General features: G+C 44.8%; 1 protein-coding gene across 7 annotated transcripts in view; it reads right to left on the bottom strand.

Moving 5' to 3' along the window:
• Positions 1-18,397, bottom strand: part of DPP6 (dipeptidyl peptidase like 6) — a 1,022,456-nt gene that overhangs the window by 313,658 nt on the left and 690,401 nt on the right. For all 7 annotated transcript variants that reach the window (XM_005551244.4, XM_074036440.1, XM_045387368.2 and 4 more), the window contains exon 5: positions 16,656-16,730. In XM_005551244.4, coding sequence (XP_005551301.3) covers positions 16,656-16,730 — 75 coding nt within the window. The remainder of the gene's footprint in view (positions 1-16,655; positions 16,731-18,397) is intronic.

The raw sequence follows: 18,397 nt of genomic DNA, 5'->3' as shown, positions 1-18,397 counted from the left end.
CGTCCTGAGCGACGTGGCAAACACTGCTTTCACAGAAACACTCACAGCCCGGGAGTGGCCCTGAAACCACATGCGGGTGAGGGACGGTCCATGTTGCGATGGGTTGGATATTTCCCAAGGTTCTACTGTGGATCAGCCATGTCCCAGGCCACCTTCAAGCATCTCAAAGTCCCTTGGAGTGGGGAAACTTATAAGCAGGAAACTGGAAAACTGTCAAAGGTGTTGTGGGACCCGTGGGCGTGCACAGGGACGGGAGCCCACTCCTGTGGAGTCCAAGGCCTGCTGCTGAAGAGGCTGGAAGGGCATGGGAGAATTGTGAGGTCAGTGGAGGAGGCAGGTGCTCCCAGCAGAGGGAACAGTACCTGCAAAGGCCCAGAGGTGAGAGGGAAGGAGGAGGTGGGATGGCAAGGGGGAAGGGAAGAGGTGCAGATTGGGAATGAGTTACCTGATCGGCACTGAGAAAGGTCACCCTGAAGGCAGTGTGACCAGAGCAGATTGAAGACATGGGGGGTGGGGATGCTGAGGCAAAGAGGCCCTGGAGGCAGATGTGGTTTTTTAGGCAACAGACAAGGTGGGCTGAACTGGGCAGTGGCAATGGGGAAGTGGAAGGGGCATATCTCAAAGGCAGGGGGATGGTGATGCTGCCTGGGCTGGGGAGACACAAGGCCTCTGGCCAGGGTCCTGGTGAGGAGGGGACAATGGTGTTTTTCCTAAAGCGCTGATGTCACAGGCAGGACGTGGGGCCAATGTGGGATGAAGTGAATGAGATCAGTTGCACACACTGTGTCTGAGGGCCCTCTGCACTCCCCGGAGACAGCAGCACACAGGTCTGACGCCTGAGTCAGAACAGAGATGTGATGCGGGAGCCTCTTGTTGTTGAGATTAACGTGTCTCAGCAGCATACACATGAATCATATGCAGATCTCCTCGATACGAGGCTTCTGATTGATCAGGGTGTGGGCTGGGTCCCGAGTCAGCGTTTCTAACAGGCTTCCCGGGGAGGCTTCTGCTGCCACTCAGTGTATCGCGTTTTGGGTGGCAGCGGCTGATGCAGTAGTTGCCGTGGTAGGTTAAGCTGCCCAGGGAGAGTGTGCATGAGAAGAGAAGATGACCTTGGGTGGGACTGGGAAATCCAATCAAGTCTGAGCACCCGAGGAGCTCCTAACTGGCCAGGAGGCAGCCAGAGGGCAGCCAGGGACTGTGGAACCAAGGACTGAGGAAGAGGGAGGGGTGAGCGGCCTCAAATTCTGCCACAGGCCAAGCCACAGGAGGTCTGAGGAGGGTGGCATATGGACCGAATGTTTGTGTCCACCCAAAATGACACAGGAGGTGAGCCCTCCCCGGAAACCAACCTGCTGGCACCTTGACTTGGACTTGCAGCCTCCAGAACTCTGGGATACACACGTCTGTTGTTGAAGCTGCCCAGTCTGTGATATTTTGCTTTGGCAGCCCAGGCAGCCTAAAACAGGCACCAGTGAATTCCAGAGCGAGAAGACTGCTGGTAAGATGGGTGAGAGTTTGGCTGCGTGGTGGGGGCCAAGTACAGTTGCCAGCGGGCTCAGCGGCAGCAGAGCCCCCGTCAAGAGCAGGTGCTTGCAGAGAGGAATGCCTGGAACCACAGTCCTCCATCCTTGGCACTGCAGAAACCATGCAATCTCCCAAAGCCAGTCTCCTAATGTACAACTTGGGGGAGACACTCATACCGTCCCCCAGGGGCTGGGTGGCTGAGCACTGAGCACTCATTCCACTCTGTGGGAGACACATGGAAGAGTGAGTGGGGAGGGAACAGAGAGGTGAGTCCAGCCACTTCTTTCTTTAGTCATTTGATTGTGAAGAACCAGAGGAGGACATGGGTATGGGTTGAGAGAGAGAGAGAACTTTTTTGTCTTTGCTTTGTTTTGTAATGGGAGAGAACTGAGCAACCTGAAATGCTTACGTTCCGGTGGCGGCTGAGATGAGAAGGTGAAGTTACAGGAGCCAGGAAACCTTGACATCTGAAGCCCAGCTGAGAAGTTTAGGAAACAGGAGGAGGAGGAAGGGACCCTGTGGGAAGCTGTCGAGGTGAGGGGCTTCTTCCCTCCTCCGTCCACTCAGCTTGGCCATCTGAGCTTCCCGTTCACTAGTTCTGCTGTCCATGGAGGAGAACCAAAGCGGTATTCTGTCCTCTTCTAGAAACCCGACGGGTCAGATAAATGGAGCCCATCGCAAGATTCTTGGAAACTAACTTATTTATGTCTCTATGTGTTCTTTGTTCACAGAAATGTTGTAAATAACTAATTATCATCTGGACATGCACACGGTTAACCAGCATATTTCCTCATCTCCAGAGACACCCCTTCAGCTGACTTTCTATTTCCAGGGTTTTGCCAGGGATCACTACACCTGCACTCAATGAAACCTTTGATTCCCAAAGCAGGCACTCGGACTGTTTCCGCCAGGACGAGGAGGGCAGGTGGTGGCTGGTCCCTTTGGGAGTAGCAGAATATGTTTTTAGAGATGTATTTGCTCACAGTGAGCAGGGCACTGAGGGGGCAGCTGCCCTTGAGGAAAAGGGGGCTGCAGTAGGCACCCGGGATCTACTCCCAGTTATGCCAAGGGCAGCCCAGGACAGGTGGCCCAAACCTGCCTCTGGGTGACACGTGGGGATGCAGGGACAATAGTCAAAAATCCTGGTTTCCAACAGCAGGAGAAGGCAGGTGGAAGGAGAACGGGGCCTTTTCGGTAACCCCGGGACATTCTGGGGACATGAGAGAGTCTGAAATGAGACGCTGCTGATGGCCACGTACAATACACAAGCCAGCACTCCCGCTCCAGGGACGATTATTCTGCTATCGATTATTCTGCACCTGCAGGGGACACTGTTGTTTTCTTTGCTGTATTAGACATGCCTGCAGAGAAGATCTGCCTGTTTCAAAAGGGCCTGAAAGGCTCCAGAAGCTCTTTGTTGTCAACTCAAGTTAGAGCTAATAAGCTTCTCATCCCTCAGGTGGGATCGTGTGGACAGGGTTGAGAACCACAAGGCACCCCAGCTCCCTGGGTCCTCCTTGCTTCTCCTCCTGTGAAACCCGTGTTCTCCTCCTTTCCCTGTTCTGAAGCTGCTGAGGTGCCAGGGCAGTCACAGGTGCATCAGGTTGTGTGGGAGAAAGCGGGGCAGGACCACGGCAGGCAGGGTTCCCTGGCCCATCCAGGCTCTTTCCCCTTCTGTTCCCTCCTTCCTGTCCCGTCTGTCTCCTTTTCCCAACACAAATCTCCTCTGCCAATCCATTCCATCTCTTCACGGCCCTCTCTCCCTCCACATTCCCCAAGTGCACGATCAAACAGAGCTAACCTCTGCCTTCTTAGCTCTCTTCTCCCCACTACCCTTGCTTGTATCCATGGCTCTTTGTCATGCTCTTTTCTGCAGAATCTTTTATTCCTGCTCTCCAATTCAGTGGACACGGGTTTCTGGTTCCTTTGCTTCCCTAACGCCCTGCCCTGGTCAACCTGGGCTCTTATATACTTAAAAAACTTTCAAGAAATGAATGCAGGGCAAGCAGAAGGAACATTTGGGGAGCGGAGAGAACAGAGGCTGTTTCTAAATTTGGATCTGAAGTCGCACTGGGAAGGTGGCCGCCGTAGGCACTGGGAAGGCTTCTATCAGCAGAAGGGACCCGCGTCTAAATTTTATGTTGACTTTTCGCTCCTTTTTGCCGCTCTCTCTTTCTTCTGCCTTCTTTTGATACCTGAGTACTTTCAGCTCCTCTCTGATGCTCCCTGCTCTGTCCCCTGCAGGCGTTTCCCACGGCTGCCTCTGTTCCTCTGCAGTGATTGCACCGGGAAGGTTCTCCCAATTCCTCTCTTCTTCACCCTGGATCCTCCTCGCCTTCCAGGCTTTCTTCTCTATCAGCCTTCCCTGACTCAAGCCCCTTGTCCTCTCACATCTTTGGACAACTAGAATTCACACACATTTTTGGGACCATGGGCCTCAGCTCATGTTGAATGTGTTTCTAACCCTGACATCATCTGCACCACATGAAGACTCACAGGGCAGACTGATTCCCATGGACCCCTCAGGCTCTAGCGGCAGCCCTGGAGGGAGGAAGGCAGGCTGCAAAATGCCATTATAGAGTGGGTGAGGGGCAGTCTCAGGCCACGTCTTTGTTGGAATTACTAACAAGGGAACAACGTGCCATTCATCATTCACAAAGACATAGATGTATCACAGGAAAGGGAGTTCTGCCTGAGTGCACTGCCTCAAGACTTTTCTTAAGAAAGAAAAAAAATGTCAGTGGTCAAAGTTAGGGAGGTAGGGAGGAAATACACTAAGAGCAATGAATGAACAGTTTTAGTGTGTATGTGCGTGTGTGTGTGTGTGTGTGTGTGTGTGTGTGTGTGTGTGTAAGGGGCAGGGAGAGGCAGATCGTCACACATACCCACTTGATTTTGGAGTCTAACTGTTATTCACCGTGACATCCTATCCCCTCCGATGCGCAGGAAACTCTGCCTGGGAACCAAGGGCGCTGTGGATTTGGGAGATGTACTGTCTGATAATGGGGCTCATTCTGGGCAAAGTGCTCTCTCTCTCTCTCTCTCTCTTTTGTTTTGTGCTCTCTCTTTTAAAGATTTTGTTCCAGGGTGTGCACGGAGATTAGCCTACATTTGCCCCAAGTATCCCTAAGGTCACATGGATAACTTGCCCTCCTTACTTTGTCTCTGCCTTGCTCTTCTCCCATCGATGCATGTGACAGAGTTCCCACAGTTCAGAAACCGTCCAGAGGGAACGACATGTAAACACCTGTGAGGACATGGGTACCTGCCAGTCCATCTCCCTGCTCCCCATCTGCCTCTGCTCCTCTCTGTCACTCCTGCATTTTGGGCCCCCCATGGGGGTCAGCAGAGGATACAGCTGGCATTTGACTCATGACAACTCTAACCCTAACGGAAGGTGCAAGCTTGCCAATGGCAGGCCCTTACCTGGCTTCTAAGAAAAACAATTAGTTAATTCAGGGTAGGGGGTAAGGTTAAAACTGATCATTGTAATATTTTGTAGTTTAAAAATTTGCTTGATTTCACTAATTCTTATTTCTAAGAAATCATTTAATCAGAGCTAGATACCTACCAAATCTGCTCATGAATTTTCATACTTGGATATTTCTTTGTTCCAAGAGTAAGAAAACATGAGATTTTTCTTTTCCTTTTCTTTTTTCTTTGAGATGGAGTTTCGTTCTTGTTGCTCCGGCTGTAGTGCAATGGCACAATCTCAGTTCACTGCAACCTCCGCCTCCTGGGTTCAAGTGATTCTCCTGGCTCAGCCTCCTGAGTAGCTGCGATTACAGGCACCCACCACCATGCCCGGTTAATTTTTGTATTTTTAGTAGAGATGGAGTTTCACCATGCTGACCAGGACGGTCTCAAACTGCTGACCTCAGGTGATCCGCCCACCTTGGCCTCCCAAAGTGCTGGGATTACAGGTGTGAGCCACCGCACCTGGCAGATTTTTCGTCTTTGTATAATTGGTTACCTCTGGCAGCTCTCATGGCAGCCAGAAAGAATTCAGAGCCTCTTGAATCTCTGCACGTGTGGCTCAGGTGGAGAGCTAGGTTATGGAGTGACACCTAGCCATTGTTATGCTCCTTCTACTTAGAAGAATGGCTACTTTTCCAGTTTATGATTTCTGAATTATACAGCAGATTGCAGTGCCATTGGGTGTTCCTCCTCCCCTTCATCTCTCACTTTTAGTGAGAAAGTACTTACTCCTTACTCCCTTTGTGCACACATATGCACACGTACCCACATGGACAGGCACACATACTCAAGGGAAATCACACAAATCCAGACACTCTGGTGTCTGCTAAATTGGCACCACCGTCCTGTAGAGGCAAGTCACTGAGAGACCCAAGGCGGCTCCCAATTTGGAAACTGTTCAAGCAACTCACCACTTGCGCTCATTAATTTCTACAGATTCAAAAACTGTGGTTATGGACTTGGCCCGAAGCACAGTCACGGCAGATGCCTCACCAAAGCCTGCCAAGCCCCAACAGCCCCTGCTCACTCTTGCATGCAGCCTGCCAGGGTGGTACCCAAGGCTCTCTCAACACTCAGGCTTTCATCTATCATAAACTCTCAAGACTAAAGCAACCTGATACAGTGGGAAAAAGAACATTAGAAAACGAAAACCTATTGTTTGCGAAAACTGCAAGATTCCCAGGCACTTGCTATGCTGTGTGCACAGAGAGTGTCGCCAGGCTCGGCAATGATGATGAGTTGCCTTACTGTGAAAAACACCAAGAGAGAAGCGGGAACACCATAAACTTTTTTTTTTTTTTTTTGAGATGGAGTCTCGCTCTGTTGCCCGGCTGGAGTGCAGTGGTGCGATCTCGGCTCACTGCAAGTTCTGCTTCCTGGGTTCACACCATTCTCCTGCCTCAGCCTCCCGAGTAGCTGGGACTACAGGCGCCCGCCACCACACCTGGCTAATTTTTTGTATTATTAGTAGAGACGGGGTTTCACTGTGGTCTCCATCTCCTGACCTTGTGATCCGCCTGCCTGGGCCTCCCAAAGTGCTGGGATTACAGGCGTGAGCCACCGTGCCCGGCCCACCATAAACTTTTGACAATGACATTCTGGAAAGTCTACTTGGCATCATAAAAACAATAATCTTAGTTGAGCAGACGACAAGCAAAAGCATGTCCTAACCTGTTTCTAGAAACAGTTTTCTAATTTTAACCCTGTGCTAAAATGGCAATGGGTGTGATATTACTGGTAATGCTCTGGCTGGTGTCTTAAGTTAACATTTTGTGAAATTATTTTCTCCATAGCAGTTGGAGCCCTAAATCACAAATAGAATTGGTCCTAACACACAACAATGATTAATCTGTACAGTTTTTCGTCGTTTTAAAATGCTGTAACCATGAAATAGAGATAATGATCCACACTAAAAGTCTCTAGGCCTTAACTGTTGTTCAGAAGACCTGAGTAACTGAGTCTATATTAATCGGTTTTGAGTCTCTGAAAATAATTGCCACTAATGAGCTCCCCCACGATAATGGCCAGCTACGTCGGAATTGAAGAACCAATCCTTCCAGAAGTACTTGAGTCATTCTCCTCTGGCTACATTATGATGATGGCCATTCCTACTGAAAGGAATCGAGTGTTCTCTATCTCACACCTCACTCTGCAAACCCACTCTCTCTTCATTTACATTTCTTCACTTCTTTTCTTACCAATTACATGCATTTCACTGGTTCATGGAGAAGAGTCAGATCCCCTTGACAAGCTGGTGGGTGGTCTTCAGGACTTGTTATTACTACATGATCACTGCAGGAGGCCGAGCGACAGTGCTCTTCACAGACACCCCACACAGCTTTGGAGGACCCAACCCTTGACCTGCCCCTGGCTGTCTAAACTTCCATGGTGTCCCCTGAAACATCTGCCCTTTATCAGTCAGCTGCTCCTGCACCTGCAGTCTCTCCCAGAGTTTGTCCCCTTCCAGCTCCCGCCTGCACAGGCCTGGCTCTCAGAGGTCTCAGCTTTCTCTCTTCCATGCAGGTTTTTTCTAATCCCACCCTCCCATGTTCTAAACACTGCAAGATGGACAGGGGATCCTTCCCCATGACCCTCCCTGAATCTTTCCTCCTCCTCCCTCTGTGAGTCCCTGGGGTCTCTGAGGCTCTCTGCCCCCTCCTACAGCACCACTGAGTATCTTCCAGGTCATCCTCCCCCAACGCATGGCTTGTTCAAACCTGCCAGCCCTTGACCCCTCCTTCATCTTTTCACTTCTCCTATGAATCCCATCATCACAAGAACCTAGCTGCACTTACCTTCTGATATCCCCACTCTATCCTTTCACTGCCTTTGCACAAGTTACCCCACCACCTTGGACTTCTGACCCAACTCAATACTGCTAATCCAGCAATGCCACCATTTTCTACCTCTGGCTCCTCTTGGCTTCACTCTTCCCAGACCCGGTGCCTCTGAGACCTGTGGCAATCACCACTCCTCTGAAAATACCTGATCTCTCTCACTTGCCAAATTCCCAGCCCCAGGGGACACCCACCAGGGTCTCTGTGCCGGCCGTGGGAGACAGCAAGCAGCCTCCTTTCCCAAGAGCCCGGTATTTCCCAGGCATCCATCCACAGGGGCTGTGCCCAGCCTGCTGAGACTGCTCATGCATTCTGTCTCCAGACTACGCTCCCTCAAACTCGCCCGCTCCTCCACCATCACTCTCAACAAAGGACCACATCTCAAAATTTGGGGGGAATAATACAAGAATGCATTGAAAGGAACCCCGTGATTCTTTCACTAGGCCTGGAAACAAAGCTACCTACATTTTCAGCTGTTTCCTCCCTTTCTACTACAAAAGGCACATGTGTTTTCCTGTTGGTCTGAATGTTCTGGGGGAGGGGAGAGGGCATCGTGAGTTCAAAGGCCTTGAATTTGGAAGGGACTCAGGAGGCCTGAGTTATACAGGAAGGTCACTGTGGTTGGGCAGAGTGTGGAGTGTGGAGTGTGGGGTCAGGTCCCGTGACCTCGGGCCTCTGCAGGGAGTGAGCGTCCACCACTATTATGTAGCAGGGGACGAAGACAGAGATGCAACCTGATTTACCTGTCAAAAGATCACTGTGGCCACACTGTGCAGACCAGCGGGATGGGGGCACGGGAGAAGCAGAGAGACCAATTAGAAGGCCACTCACAGCGGTGTCCCTGTGCGGGGTGACAGTAGGGGAGGTGTTTCCTGTGCTTCTCAAGTCACAGACACAAACTGCCACTTATGACAACCCCTCCCACTGCAGGCCGGCCCGGAATGCATGATCTCATTAGGACGTTCCCCTGCCTGGGGCTGTGTGCAAAAGCCTCTTTTTGTAGCCCCCCATGAGACAAATAAATATTTCACACGCTCTGCAAAAACTATACACGAAAGAATCGATCCTGAAACCTCAAAACCTGTAGATCTGCTGGAATGCTGCAGGTAAGTAATATCCTCCAACTCCCCCACTAGCCAGAACCACAGATACACACACACCACACACACCACATAAATGCACACACACCCACACACATACACACATCACACACATGCACACCACACACACACACCACACATACCACACACATACACACATCACACACACATACACACACCACACATACACACATCACACACACACATACACCCCCCCCCACACACACACCACACATACACAACCACACCAACACACACACCACACCACACACATACACACCACACACACATACACACACACGTACCACATACACACCACACAAATGCACACCACACACACCACACACATGCACACCACACACACCACACACAGACACCACACACACCACACACAGACACCACACACACCACACACACACACATACATACCACACCACACACGCACCACACCACACACGCACCACACACACACACCACACACACACCACACACACGCACACACGCGCACAGCATTACCTTAACAAAGTTTGCATTTTGTTGAGAAAAGAACCATTGTTTGGGCTACATTTTTTCTATGCCTAAGTTTGTGCTTTTACATTTAGCTCCACAGCCTGAGTGAAAATATAAATAAAAATTTTAAAAAAACAAGAAAATAATTGTTAGTTTTGAGCCTGTTCTGTGTTAAAACAATACAACAACAAAACAAAACACCCTAAAAATCTATAATTTCAAAAACAGATGGGAACAAACAACAACAGCCAGTGGCCTTCCACAACCAAAAGAATCTCTTTCCTCTGAGGCTGCTGGTCAGATTCACAATAGGAGGCAACAGTCTACGAGAGACAGGAGCCCACACTGGCATTATCTTATGCTGCTTATACAGGCTTAGCCTTTAAATAGTTTCCCAAGAACGTGGATATATTATTTGATTTTCATAGTATTGTGAAGCTGCATGCATTGTGCTAAGAGCTATGCGAAAACACACATTTCAAAAATCATTGATGACCATTTTTGATAATCTCATGTTGTAAGAGTCACAGGCAAGTTGGCCTCATATCGGCTAAGAGTAACATGTCAGGCAGGGTGCTGACAAAACAATCTGGACCATTATTTATAAATTCGCTTGCAAAGGAAAGATGGTTGGGCTTGAGACACAGGAATTCATCCTGGGATAAAAGAGCTTGGAGTGATGCTGACGGGTGTGAGATGCACTTCTAGGCAGTGCAGGGGCAGTTTCTGGTCTCGGTGGGCGGTGGGCAGGCTGTTCATCCACCGCCTTCTTGGAGGGAGAACCTGCTGAAGGTGAGACTTGCCTCCTGCTGCCGCAGCTGCTACTGGGCTGAGTAGAAAGGGTAGCAGGCCTCCGTAGAAATGGCACACACAGGCCCTGCTCTTCAGTTTGCCCTCTGAGGCCACTGCAGAGGGAGACAGTGAGCTCCCTGTGATTCTGATAGCAGCCCTGATACATGAGAATGTGCAAGGCCTTCATCCAGCAGAAAACACTTGGATCAACTGGTTCCCCGAGGTGGGCCCAGGAAAGGCTCTGTAGACAGTGCAGAATGAACCAGTCCAAGAGCACAAGAATCAAGAAAGACAATTCCCTTAGCCACTCCTGGACAAAGATTTCATCCTTTCTTGTAATGAAAAAGGGATGGCAGTAAACATCAGAACCATCTTATGACAACAGCTATATTTCTTGCAACATAGAAACTCATATACTCAGAATTGGCTGGGTGTGGTGGCTCACCCCTGTAATCCCAGCATTTTGGGAGGCCAAGGCAGGTGGATCAAATGAGGTAAGGAGTTTGAGACCAGCCTGACTAACATGGTGAGACCCCATCTGTACTAAAAATACAAAAATAAGCCGGGTGTGGTGGTGCGTGCCTATAATCCCAGCTACTTGGGAGGCTGAGGCAGGAGAATCACTTGAACCTGAAAGGCAGAGGTTGCAGTGAGCATTGCACCACTGCACTCCAGCTTGGGTGACAGAGTGAGACCCCGTCTCAAAAAAAAAAAAAAAATTAGCCATGCGTGGTGGTGGGTGCCTATAATCCCAGCTACTCAGAAGGCTGAGGTGGGAGAATCTCTTGAACCTGGGAGGGGGAGGTTGCAGTGAGTCGAGATCACGCCACTGCACTCCAGCCTGGGCAACAGAGTGAGACACCACCAAAAAAAAAAAAAAAAGAAAAGAAAAAAACAAAAAAGAAACTCATATACTCAGAATTACCTGACTTGATTTGCAGCAGTTATAATTTAGTCCACAATATGGGTTCAATAATTTATAGCCCAATCCCTTCTATTACGTTTATAAAGTCTCAAGTTATTTTTAAAAATTAATTAACATATAGATAAAGGTAACTCGACCAGATGGCTGCATAGAAGATTCTGGAATGTAGTTGGGGTTCACCTCACCAAACGGGTTTGATCAGGATTATCCACGTCAGGGTGTTCTTCAAGCTTTATATGAACACAGTCCCTTAGAGAGCAAAATGGGCCCTATCAACTCACCACAATGGCAGGAAAAGAGTAGCAATGTATCAAATATGAAAACTGCTTCCAATTCCTGCCATGAAAAGCTCAGCAGCAAACCATCTTCTCTCAGGACTGAGCAGAAGCCATCTCTAAAGATGGAATTTTGGCCCTGTCAACACCCACGCCGTGAGCTTGGAAGCAGACCCCTCCCCAGGTGAGCTCTCAGATGCAACTGCAGCCTGGATGTCACCTTGACCACAGTCTTCTTTATAGAAGACCCTGAGTGCAAGGATCCTGCTAACTTGAGCCCAGATTTCTGACTGGCAGAAACTGGAATGATAGGTGTTGTCTGTCTTCGGCTGCTATGTTTTGGAATAATTTGCTATGCAGTGACAAGTAACTAAAATGGATCGGTTTATCTGTTTCAGTTATATGAACAATTTATAAACAGATCAGAGTATCAACCCATTTTACTGAGTGAATGACTGTGTGATTGGGATTTTAGGGAAAAAAATCTTAAAATCTGACCAGATTTTGGACAGAATTTCATTTGGACCAAAATGATGTTCCACTGGCAATGATACAATCATCTCAACTAACTCCTTTAAATATTGCAATGAAATTCTTCACAAATCTTCAGTGACTCTTTCTGAAATGATTCTTTAAGGAAGATATTTTTCTCTTAGCTCTTTGAAATTAATATTTTTAAATGATCTAAGATATTAATACTAGGCTATTTTGAGGCTCTCAATAATACAGAGGGTTGGCATAGTTAAGATGAGCTAATTTGTGTATGTTCAAGGATGCTAGCCAAGCTATACATTTAGTAATATTAAAATAGTTTAGTAGGAAAAAGTATTAATATTTTTAAATGATCTTAGATAATGCATTTTACATTCTTTTTCTCTCTCCCCAAAGAGATCTGGAAATGTTTCTTATTTGTCAAATACATCTCAATGTAAAAAAGCATGGCTGCTCTAATTAGATCCATTTGTTTTAAGGCAATTTTTCTTTATTGGTATAGTTAATACAGTTTCAAATTAAAACTAAAAAATTGCTGTTTCTCCAATGTCTAACTTAGCTTCAAGAGAATATTCAGAAACTGCATACTGAGAAATGTTATGAAATTTTATGTGTAAAATAAAATAAAACTCATTTAGCAAATGTCTCTTTGGAGCAGGAATGATCTTTTGAGATAAAATAAGATGGTGTTAATAAGCACACATTGCAAACTATGATGCTGGTGTCACAGAAATACAAACACAATACTGTTTATTATTTTCCACATTCCAGATACACTACTTATAACCTATAGGTGTCTGAGGCTTGAAAAAATGGAAAACTGGGTTTGCTGTTTCTCGATTTTACTTGATAATTGATATTTGAAATATCTTTTTAAAGGCTACTTTTGAAGCTCTCAAAAAAATATAGGGTTGGCATATTAAGATAAGCTAACTTGTGTAGGTTCAAGGATGCTAGCCAAGCTATACATTTAGTAGTATTAGAAGAATGCAATAGGAAAAAATATGCTAATTAGCATGATCCCACCTTTCTAGAATAAACATGGAACGTTATTAGGATATTTCACAACTGAGATATTTTCCTTTCATTACATATTTTGTGGATTTGATAGAATTTCAAGAACTTGGATTGTATCTTGGTATAGTGCTAAGGGGTTCAGAGAAAAGATACACCACAAATATTTGCTCAGTACTAAATGTACACAGATGACCCTGTGCTGGGTTCTCTGCGGTGGGGACAGACAGGAGATAAAAAGACCTGTCCCTGTCTTTGAGTATCTGACAATATAAAAATGGACAAATTAAATTAGTCTATACCAAACAACTGGGAAATGATATAACATTGCAATTAGTCTCTGAATAAATGAGAAGAAGAGATACCCAATGCATATTCTAAAAATTAAACTTAAAAATCTTTCCTTCAACTCTTATTCTCAGGATGTTGCTGTACTATTTGTGTCTAAACTCCTTAATGATCTGGTCTTGTTTACTCCTTTCTCTTACCACCCATGCTGTGCTGGAAAGCTCTTACTCACTCCTACTTGAGCCACTGCCAAGGCAGCTGATTTCATGTAGGCATCCATCAACTCATTCCAGTGAAAATGGATAGAGCCTTAAATCTGGTCCTGGGTGTACACACGGAACTACTCTGTGCTCAAACACATATACCCTGGAAGTGTAGGGAGCTGACACCTATTGGGTCGCCCTTCACCACTGGGAAACAGAAGCCCAGGTTCTCCCAGGAAGACGGCTCCAAGATGCAGTGCATAAGACTCAGTGCATTGCTCAAGCAAACATAGCTGGTGAGCATCGGAATGAGCCCTTGAACCTATGATTATTTGACTTCCAAGTCCAGTATCTTTGGGCAGGCAACACAGAGAAGCAGAGGTTGAAGAGATTATAATTATCCTGATGAAATATTGAAATATAGGGTATTTTTTTTGTTTGTTTTTTTAGTGTAGTGGTAACCCACTATATCAAAATTTTATTGCAAATGAAACATATACTGAAATAAATGAAAGATATTCAATAATTGGACAGTTGGTTTACACGAAAACATTTTTATGATAGTCTTTTTAATGAAAAGTTGAGTCGGTTCACATAAACAAGTTATACTAGCTGCCTGAGATACACACATAAGAATATGTTGAGCTTGAATCCAAATAACAAATTATAGTTTCCTTATAATTCCTTATAATTAGATTGGAATCACATGTTGTAATACCCACTCGGTAAGTGCTATGTAACCATCATGAGAATATCAGGAACTTCAAGAAACTTACCTGTTTAACTAGAGGTCTCAAATGTATTTGAATATGGAACCTTTAGTTGTTTCTAAGGAATACCAATGGATAATATAATATTATTAATTGATTATACTATTAATACAATACTAGCAATAATAATTACTGATACTAAATACTGATTAGGAAGTCCTGGTCTATTCCACTAATTCCAGAATCACAGACCTAGACTCTTCCTTTGAAACTCACCCCTCCCTTTTCTAATACTACTTACATCTTAGTTGATCTAGTTAGGAAGATCTTCCTAATATCTAACTCCAAATTCTCATGCTGAATCCCAACCTCTTTCCCTTATAATTTTTCCTTCAGAAGAGCAGAGAATACTTGCTTGAATAGTCATGTATACAGTGACTGCTCGGTACTGAAAACTATTAAGGATTACTTATTTTATTCAAGTTGAAAGTATCTGTTTCTATAGACTTTTTAACATTTTCGATATTTTATCATTTTTATAGTTCTCTAAATACACTTCAAACTTTCTAGGTTTTCCTTCAGTTGAGAAAACAAACCGAAGAGTCTTACTCCAAACACTGACAAATACTGCCCAGTGAGAAAGGGTTATTTCAAGGTTCCTGTTTAGAGCCACTGCTCCACATGGTGAAGACTCATCTTTAGCAAAATGATCTTCATCAAAATGGTTTCTGGTTCAATGGGATCCCAGGGAACTCTTTCAAACAGAGCGTTGGGAAGCAGAAGAAAGTGGTGGAGAATTGTATCATGCACAGAACCACAGCACCACTGAGGACAGCATGCCTCTTCCAATCACATGGGGGTGGGAACCCCTCTGTCACATTCTGGAGAACAAATACCTCACTTTGTTTTGAGGCTTCTGGGAGCAGAATACTCATTACCGCCATCCCACTGTTGGGGTGCTCCAATGATTAAAAGATTCTCTAGGAAGATAACCTGAAATCAATTTGTCTTTCTAGGCTTTTCTCACTCAGGTGTTAGCTGTGCCTCCTGGGGCAACCCAGAACACATCCATGAAAGACTTTCAAATATCTGCTAACATTTTTCTTTTATACAGGTGTGGAGATTATATTTTTGGTGGTTTTCAAGGGTGATGAAGGAAGCTGAAATGGTCTATGATCCGTGCACATTGCACCCAGGTGCCTGAGGCTGAAAGAGGCAAGTTTAAGGCTGTGTCTAGGTAATGCAGAGTCCCAAGCTTTTTAGAATATCAAGTTCACCTACTGGTCCCAATCAAAGAGATAAAGATGCCCAATTGTTTCAAAGAATTTGGATGGAAAAAAATGAAAAACTTTATAGAATGGACGTTTAAAAATGGAAAAATGGAAGACTGAAACAGAGTCCAAAAAATCTACAGTTGGAAGAATAAAGTTGAAATCTCCAGTAATCTAGTTGTCCAATCAACTCCTAAAAGAAAGTTTAAGAATTCAGAATTGAACTTGCATCTTCATGCAAACCAATATCCCAGCTTTCCCAGTGGATATAAACCAAAAAGCTCAATTGTCTCATGCCGAGAAGATTCTCTCAAACTCACCACTGAGCCATTCTGACCTGAATTAAAATGCAGGAGTCATTATACCTCACAGAAGCATCAAGAAACTCCAATTCAAATGGTCTCAGACATGCTAGGGAGGCAGTAGTAGATTCTATATTTTATTTGACAAAGAGGAAAGTTCTTAAAACATACATTTCTACAGTTGCTTATCTCTTATAAACTGGACATCTTCTCCACTTATACAAATAAACTTTACCTTCCAGCTTATTTAAAATTAAAGAGCCAAAATGAAATTTGAAATACCAGCATGTTCAATGAAAAAACAAGAAGAAGGAGGAAGATCCTAGCTTAGGAAGTTTTATACTGCTACTAAAGCACAGTGAGATTTTCCAGAAAATTATGGTGAAATGTTATGGTGAAATGTTTAGCACTTCCTTATATATACAGGAAGTGCTAAAAATAGGCATTTATATAATGGAAGTGATAGCTTCAACTCTTCACTAGAACACTATGATGGCCAGGAGATAATTAACAAATTATTTCAGTTTAAGGAGTTGCTTTTTGTTCTTAGGATATTATTTCAGTTTAAGCAGTTGCTTTTTGTTCTTTTTGTTCTTAGGATAAAATCTATTATTTCATTGAGAAAGCAGCCAGAAAAATAATTGCACAAAAAGGCAAGATTCGTGTCTATGAAGAAACAAATTATTACCATCTTCCTCAGAAAAGTCTATTAAAAAGCCTCTAAACTATGTGACTTTTTTCCCCGACAAGCAGATTTTTATACCTTTCCTCTCTCCTAGGTGGCAGTATGATATGCAAAAGAGACTTCCAGGATGTACAACATATTTCTGGATTCAAAGATCACTAAGTATAGAAGAGTCAAGGAAATGTACTTAATGAGATATTAGCATAAAGAAACAATTCTTTTGTAGGCAGAAAAGGATAATACTCACTGGTTCCACATTGTATGAAAAAAGTGCATACTCTCTATCCGGAGATATTTCATATTTGATGGCTCTTAATGATTCCTAAAAGAAAAAATAGACAAAGAATTTTAAAGCGTTACATATAACAAGTCAGAATCTTGTAATAAAATTATATCTGCTGGTGCCATTTTCAAAATTAATTAGCTATTAAAATGGCTATATCCTTTCTTTGTTAGTTGAATAATATTTAGCTAATGGATGTTTTTTCACATTTTATTTTATTTTATTTTTTTTCAAATTTCAGCAAAACTTACTTATTGGACTTACTGAGATAAGCCAATATAAATAAGCATTAAAGGCTGGGCACGGTGGCTCAAGCCTGTAATCCCAGCACTTTGGGAGGCCGAGGTGGATGGATCACCTGAGGTCAGGAGTTCAAGACCAGGCTGGCCAACATGGTGAAACTCCGTCTCTACTAAAAAAAAATACAAAATTAGCCAGGTGTGGTGGTGCATGCCTGTAGTCTCAGATACTTGGGAGGCTGAGGCATAAGAATCACTTGAACCCGGGAGGCAGAGGTTGCAGTGAGCCAAGATTGGGCCATTGCACTCCAGCCTGGGCAACAAGGGTGAAACTCCATCTCAGAAAAAAAAAAAAAAAAAAAAAAAAAAAAAAAAAAAAAAAGAAAAGAAAAAGAAAGAAAGAAGCGTTAAAAAGCAAACTTTTCTACAAGACTCTCAACCTCTTGATATGTTTGGAAACCTTTTTCTCACTAATTCTAAGAAGCATATAATAAGCAGAGTTGTTACTAGAATAGAATCGCATTGTACACATTATTTTGCAACTTGCTCTTTTCCCAACATGGGCATCCCTACAAGTCAATAGATAGAAGACTAACTTTTTCCTTCAAATTTCTTCATAGTACAAACATCATCCCACATAAATGATACCATCAACTGTGCTGTTTTCTTTTAATTGCCCCTGCCCTCTGCACTGCAAGCACATTGCTCCACAGATACCCACCCCCACCCCCAGAGCCCACATTGCTGACCTGGTGGACATCACTCTATGCATGCTCAGGCAACCACATGAAATCAGAGAGAGAGATGACAGAGATTAGAAATGACATCACATTGGCCGGGCGCAGTGGCTCACGCCTATAATCCCAGCACTTTGGGAGGCCGAGGTGGGTGGATCACCTGAGGTCAGGAGTTTGAGACCAGCCTGACCAATATGGAGAAATTCCATCTCTACTTTAAAAACACAAAATTAGCCGGGCATGGTGGTGCATGCCTGTAATCCCAGCTACTGAGGAGGCTGAGGCAGGAGAATCGCTTGAACCTGGAATTCAGAGGTTGTGGCGGACTGAGATCGCGCCATTGCCCTCCAGCCTGGGCGACAAGAGCGAGACTCCATCTCCAAAAGGAAAAAAAAAGAAGTGACATCACATTACGCTCCTCTGCACCTTAGTTTTCTCATGCAACAATGCCTTAAGGAAATGAAGGAAATGACTGCAAGGACTTGGGTTCCTTTGATTGAGTAGTGATCTTTCAAGAATTCATAATATCGCATAGTGCACACCGTGGGATATACTTTAATCTAGTCACTCAATTCTCACCAAAGGTAGACAATGCATTCCTGTTATTTATAGCTTTGTTCTATAAAGTCGTCACGAACACTAGTTCATGTGGAATTAGTGGATACTGAACCATTGCCTCTAGAAGAGACTCAACGTTAGGTTCCTTTGAACCTCTGGTCACAACATTTTA

Source organism: Macaca fascicularis, chromosome 3 (assembly GCF_037993035.2).
Source record: "Macaca fascicularis isolate 582-1 chromosome 3, T2T-MFA8v1.1".
NCBI lineage: Eukaryota > Metazoa > Chordata > Mammalia > Primates > Cercopithecidae > Macaca > Macaca fascicularis.
This window is presented reverse-complemented; position numbering and strand designations above follow the sequence as displayed.